Source organism: Heptranchias perlo, chromosome 13 (genome assembly GCF_035084215.1).
Source record: "Heptranchias perlo isolate sHepPer1 chromosome 13, sHepPer1.hap1, whole genome shotgun sequence".
Lineage (NCBI taxonomy): Eukaryota > Metazoa > Chordata > Chondrichthyes > Hexanchiformes > Hexanchidae > Heptranchias > Heptranchias perlo.
In genome coordinates, this window is record NC_090337.1 from 2,261,015 (window position 1) to 2,268,174 (window position 7,160).

The 7,160-nt window shown below is 48.1% G+C and overlaps 1 protein-coding gene across 2 annotated transcripts in view; it reads left to right on the forward strand.

Annotated features, from left to right (window-relative positions):
• Window positions 1–561, forward strand: part of LOC137331211 (tumor protein p63-regulated gene 1-like protein) — a 115,915-nt gene extending 115,354 nt beyond the window's left edge. For both annotated transcript variants that reach the window (XM_067994839.1, XM_067994838.1), the window contains one exon: window positions 251–561. In XM_067994839.1, the coding sequence (XP_067850940.1) occupies window positions 251–445 (195 nt within the window). In that variant the 3' untranslated portion in view covers window positions 446–561. The remainder of the gene's footprint in view (window positions 1–250) is intronic.
• Window positions 562–7,160: the final 6,599 nt, after the last annotated feature.

The following is a 7,160-nucleotide window of genomic DNA, read 5'->3' on the forward strand; positions in this document are numbered from 1 at the left end:
CGTACAGCTTTGTACATATGGCATTCTTAATGTACAGTGGAACTTGGTGTTGGTAGACAATAGGAGTTAGCACAGTGTGGTAGCATGTAGTAGGAGTTTGTATGTGTGGTGTTCCGAGTGTATAGACGTACCTTGTAAGTACGATGTTCAGTAGAACCTTGTACATGCCATGTTCTTGGTTTATGTGCTTTTCTTGGAGTACTGATCTCACAGACTCGTTCTCTTTCCCCAAACCCCCTTTTTTTCACAGCTTGAAAACTTCAAAGCACAGCTTGCTTGGGCCGTCCAAAAAGCCTATCAAATGGATCCAGTTCCTGGCAGGGCCAATGGGGTGCTTATATTGGATCGTCCAATCCTCATCGATACATATGTTGGGATCATGTCTCTGATCAACAATCAGAACAAGCTGGGGTATTCACTGGCCCGTGGCTCTGTCGGGTTCTAGTCTGGTTGCACCTTTGGCCTGTCTGTGCATTTCATCATCAAACTATCCTTTCTTGTCTTGTAATTGTTTCTTCATTCAGATTTGAATTATAATTAAACTTATTGAGATTCTAAGAATCATGTGTCAAAGTCTTAGTTCAGCCTGTACCTTGGCTAATAAACAACCGTTAAAACTACAGACAAAGTGAGCACTGAATCCTTTCAGATCACACAGTACACATGCAGGAGCTGACTGCCACTATTATACTCACTGACAACACACTGGTCCGAGGCAGGAACACATTACAAGAGTTAAGCAATGTTAATAAACAGCCTAGCCATAAACTTGTGATTTATTATTTCATGCAGTGTTGTCCCTGGCTGTATTTAGTGTATCCATAGCAATGCGCTAGAGAAAAAACACCCTTAAAGTAATACACTATGTGTGATATACTTGTACGAGGCTCTTAACTCACCACCTGAAATTGTTCCCACTCCCAGTGACATCAGTGCCGTACCCCAGTGTTATACAGTGACAGACCTGTACCCACCAGTACTGTACCCCAGTGTTATACAGTGACAGACCTGTACCCACCAGTACTGTACCCCAGTGTTATACAGTGACAGACCTGTACCCACCAGTACTGTACCCCAGTGTTATACAGTGACAGACCTGTACCCACCAGTACTGTACCCCAGTGTTATACAGTGACAGACCTGTACCCACCAGTACTGTACCCCAGTGTTATACAGTGACAGACCTGTACCCACCAGTACTGTACCCCAGTGTTATACAGTGACAGACCTGGACCCACCAGTACTGTACCCCAGTGTTATACAGTGACAGACCTGGACCCACCAGTACTGTACCCCAGTGTTATACAGTTACAGACCTGTACCCACCAGTACTGTACCCCAGTGTTATACAGTGACAGACCTGTACCCACCAGTACTGTACCCCAGTGTTATACAGGTGATCAAGAAGGCCAACGGAATGTTGGCTTTTATTGCTAGGGGGATAGAATATAAAAACAGGGAGGTATTGCTGCAGTTATATAAGGTATTGGTGAGACCGCACCTGGAATACTGCATACAGTTTTGGTGTCCATACTTAAGAAAAGACATACTTGCTCTCGAGGCAGTACAAAGAAGGTTCACTCGGTTAATCCCGGGGATGAGGGGGTAGACATATGAGGAGAGGTTGAGTAGATTGGGACTCTACTCATTGGAGTTCAGAAGAATAAGAGGCGATCTTATTGAAACATATAAGATTGTGAAGGGGCTTGATCGGGTGGATGCGGTGAGGATGTTCCCAAGGATGGGTGAAACTAGAACTAGGGGGCATAATCTTAGAATAAGGGGCTGCTCTTTCAAAACTGAGATGAGGAGAAACTTCTTCACTCAGAGGGTGGTAGGTCTATGGAATTTGCTGTCCCAGGAAGCTGTGGAAGCTACATCATTAAATAAATTTAAAACAGAAATAGACAGTTTCCTAGAAGTAAAGGGAATTAGGGGTTATGGGGAGTGGGCAGGAAATTGGACATGAATTTCGATTTGAGGTTAGGATCAGATCAGCCATGATCTTATTGAATGGCGGAGCAGGCTCGAGGGGCCGATTGGCCTACTCCTGCTCCTATTTCTTATGTTCTTATGTTCTTATACAGTGACAGACCTGTACCCACCAGCACTGTACCCCAGTGTTATACAGTGACAGACCTGTACCCACCAGTACTGTACCCCAGTGTTATACAGTGACAGACCTGTACCCACCAGTACTGTACCCCAGTGTTATACAGTGACAGACCTGTACCCACCAGTACTGTACTCCAGTATCATACAGTGACAGACCTGTACCCACCAGTACTGTACCCCAGTGTTATACAGCGACAGACCTGTACCCACCAGTACTGTACCCCAGTGTTAAACAGTGACAGACCTGTACCCACCAGTACTGTACCCCAGTGTTATACAGTGACAGACCTGTACCCACCAGTACTGTACCCAGTGTTATACAGTGACAGACCTGTACCCACCAGTACTGTACCCCAGTGTTATACAGTGACAGACCTGTACCCACCAGTACTGTACCCCAGTGTTATACAGTGACAGACCTGTACCCACCAGTACTGTACTCCAGTATCATACAGTGACAGACCTGTACCCACCAGTACTGTACCCCAGTGTTATACAGCGACAGACCTGTACCCACCAGTACTGTACCCCAGTGTTAAACAGTGACAGACCTGTACCCACCAGTACTGTACCCCAGTGTTATACAGTGACAGACCTGTACCCACCAGTACTGTACCCAGTGTTATACAGTGACAGACCTGTGCCCACCAGTACTGTACCCCAGTGTTATACAGTGACAGACCTGTACCCACCAGTACTGTACTCCAGTATTATACAGTGACAGACCTGTGCCCACCAGTGCTGTATCCCAGTGTTATGGGCTTTCTGTCGAATCCTCGCCAACCAGGAGAAACCCCAGGCACTCAGTTCACCCTCTTTGCATTGCTCCCCCTCAGGTGAGCATATGTCTTTGGCAACTAGTAATGTTCGACACTCCCGGGTAGGTACAACACAAGTCAGGTGCAGAGTGAAATAAGAACAACAACTCCCATTTATACAGTGCCTTTAACATAGTGAAACATCCCAAGGTGCTTCACAGGAGCGATTATCAAACAAAAATTGACACTGCGCCACACAAGGAGATATTAGGACAGGTGACCAAAAGCTTGGTCAAAGAGGGAGGTTTTAAGGAGCATCTTAAAGAAGGAGAGAAAGAGGCGGAGAGGTTTAGGGAGGGAATTCCAGAGCTTAGGGCCCAGGCAGCTGAAGGCACGGCCACGAATGGTGGAGCGATTAAAATCGGGGATGCGCAAGAGGCCAGAATTGGAGGAGTGCAGAGATCTCGGAGGGCTGTAGGGCTGGAGGAGGTTAGAGAGATAGGGAGGGGGCGAGGCCATGGAGGGATTTGAAAATGTGGATGAGAATTTTAAAATTGAGATTTGCCGGATCGGGAGCCAATGTAGGTCAGTGAGCACGGGGGGTGATGGGTGAACGGGACTTGGTGCGAGTTTGGATACGGGGGCAGAGTTTTTGAGTCAGCCTGATATGACACCCAACCTCTGAAAAGCCACAACTTCCTGCATTGGTTACGATGCCACTATTTCTCACACCAGACGTCCTGTGCAGTTACTGAGTGAGAGTGGCCGTGTACTGCTGATTCACACTGAACTACGGGCAGTTGTCGTTTGTGAATCTCTATCCATAAGGAACAGGCTTGACAGTGCAGCACTCCCCCAGTACTGACCCTCTGACAGTGCAGCACTCCCCCAGTACTGACCCTCTGACAGTGCAGCGCTCCCTCAGTACTGACCCTCTGACAGTGCAGCACTCCCCCAGTACTGACCCTCCGACAGTGCAGCACTCCCTCAGTACTGACCCTCCGACAGTGCAGCACTCCCTCAGTACTGACCCTCCGACAGTGCAGCGCTCCCTCAGTACTACACTGGGAGTGTAGTACTACACTAGGTTTTGTGCTCAAGTCTGGAGTGCGAAGTGCACACACAACCTTTTGACTCCGAGGGCAGTTTGCTATCACTGAGCCAAAGTTGTCAACCCTAAGTTTCCAGAATAGACTGAGGCCATTCAGCCCATTGTGTCTGTGCTGGCTCTTTGTTAATCCAAAGCTAATCCCACTGCCCCGCTCTCTCCCAGTAGCCCGGTATCTTTATCTGATTGAAATATTTATCAGTTCATCCTTAAAAGATGCATTGGTCTCTGCCCTTTGTGTAAAGACATTTCTAACCTCTCTCCTCACTGTCTTAATGTCAATTTTAAATTAATCACATCTTGTCAATGATTCCCAAACTAGAGGAGTCTTTCCCTATTCGCTCTATCAAGACCATTAGTAATTTAAAAAAAACTCTATGAAATCTTCTCTTAGCCCTGATAGATCCGGCAGGAATAATCCCCAAGTCTCTCCCCATAACGTCTCATCCCTGGCATCGTCCTGGTGAATCTATGCTGTGCGGTCTCTCTGGTTTTAATGTCCTTTCAATAGTGGGGCCCAAAACACTCTCTAATTGTGGTTCCCATGTATATATCAATTTACAAACTATGGGGGAAAAATTCGATCGGGACCGTTTTTGGAAGCGGGTAGCGTGATGAACTATAACCCCGCGCCCAATGACCCCGGCACAGGCAGGACGCGAGTTTAGACCCACCCGAGGACTTACCTGCGATCAGCGTTCCATGCCAGGCCTTGCACGTGGAATCAATGCAATTCACACTTTCTACTAGCAGGGGGGGGGGGCAATTTCTTAAAGGGAGGATGTTTCTTAGAAATCTCTTAAAGCTGTCTGGTACCTGTTATTTGCTGAAAATAACAATCTACTGTCTGCACAGAGTCTGAACAGAGATCAGACATCACACACATAAAACACAGATGCAGGTCCCATCCCTGTGTTTACACACTGATGAGTTATGTTAAAACATTGAATAAAGGTTGTGAACTACTAAATCCCACATCCTCCAATCAGCACGCCAGACCTCACCAATCTGCCGATCTGAGTTGGTACCAGGCCTGTGAGAGTCCGTGCACCAAGGTTCTCTGCTGATGCACTCGAGGCCTTGGTGCAAGAGGTGGACAAAAGGAGGGGCATCCTATATCCGCAGTGGGGGGGGGAACATATATCCAAAAGGCAGTGGGAGGCAGCGGGGGACGAAGTCAATGCCAGGCTCACAGCATCATGAACATGGATGCAGTGCAGGAAAAAGTTCAATGCTTTGACATGAGTGGTCAAGGTGAGTGAGGTCAACTGTCAAGTTGCGTCTCCTCCATCCCAATACACTCTTTCCATCAGAACTCAACTCTTCTAATCAGATGCTTCCTCTCACCCTTATGCATTACCACTGTTTCAAGCCGCCCACCCACAACTCACAGGCCACACACGCACTGGCAGCTATTCAACCATGACAGCCACATCACCCAGGCATACGGCCCGCTTTCTTGCAGGAGAAGGTAGCACATATCAGGAGGCAGCAAGTGGCAGTGGCATTTAGCCCCTCGAGCCTGTTCCGCCATTCAATGAGATCATGGTGGACCTGTGACCTAACTCCATATACCCGTCTTAGCCCCATAACCCTTAATACCCTTGGTTCACAGAAATCTATCAATCTCAGATTTAACTTTCACAAGTGAGCTAACATCAACTGCCGTCCGTAGAAGAGCGTTCCAAACTTCTCCCTCCCTTTGCGTGTAGAAGCATTTCCCACTTCACTCCTGCACATCCTGGCTCTAAATGTTCGGCTATATCCCCGTTTCCTAGTGTTGAAGTCTAGGAGACCTCCAAAAACAGTTACAAATGTCTCGGCAGTCAGAAGCAATAATCCAGCCACTAACCTGTAAATCCTGCATGGTCCCTTTAAATAGCGCTGGTGGGGGGTCCTCCAGTCCCTCTCAGACACGTTCAGATGGTCGGGGTTAAAACTGTGTGTTGGGTTGAGCGTTAGACACCATTTTGGGACCTATCACTTTAAATCAGCGTTGCACACTGATTGAAGCCATTTTCTCCCTACTTGACATGATTCCGGAGTTCGTTATCTGCGCCTGTGCTAAGTCCCATACCAAGATGGCGTCCGGCACGCGTCACGCAGGAAACGTGCGTGCGCATCCAAGATGCCATCTTGGATGTCGGAGAGGCCGTGTAGCGCCGAAACAACGGGCGTTACACGGCCCAATTTAGTGCTCTACCTCTTTAATAGTGATAAACAAAATATACAAAATCAAAGCTAGAAATACACAGCAGATCTGTCAGCAGGGCAAATGCTGCCAAAGAGTCAGAAAGAAGTTAAAGAACTTGCATTTATATAGTGCCTCAGGACATCCCAAAGCACTGTACAGTCAATGAAGTAATTTTGAAGTGTAATCACTGTCATAATGTAGGTAAATGTAACCATCGATCATTTTCAGTATCTACACCAAGAGACTATTCAGCAAAGTCTGTCCTTCCTCTCCCGGGAACAGGGCAGTGTGGGTAACTTTCGTCCGTCTTCAGGCGGGAACGGATAATCAGGGCGCAGCACTTCCTGCCTCATTCCCGTGTCTGGCCCACTGTGATTTTGGAGTGTGGTGGGCAACAGATGAAAGCAGCGGGCAGTCTGCTTACAATCTACAAATATGGGTCCTACACATGAATGCGCCTCCTGGCCCACATAATCCTTCCTACCCACCTATTTTTTTAATTAGTTCATGGGATGTGGGCACTGCTGGCGAGGCCGGCATTTATTGCCCATCCCTAATTGCCCTTGAGAAGGTGGTGGTGAGCCGCCTTCTTGAACCGCTGCAGTCCGTGAGGTGAAGGTTCTCCCACAGTGCTGTTAGGAAGGGAGTTCCAGGATTTTGACCCAGCGACGATGAAGGAACGGCGATATATTTCCAAGTCGGGATGGTGTGTGACTTGGAGGGGAACGTGCAGGTGGTGTTGTTCCCATGCGCCTGCTGCCCTTGTCCTTCTAGATGGTAGAGGTCGTGGGTTTGGGAGGTGCTGTCGAAGAAGCCTTGGCGAGTTGCTGCAGTGCATCCTGTGGATGGTTCACACTGCAGCCACGGTGCGCCGGTGGTGAAGGGAGTGAATGTTTTGGGTGATGGATGGGGTGACAATCAAGCGGGCTGCTTTGTCCTGGATGGTGTCGCGCTTCTTGAGTGTTGTTGGAGCTGCACTCATCCA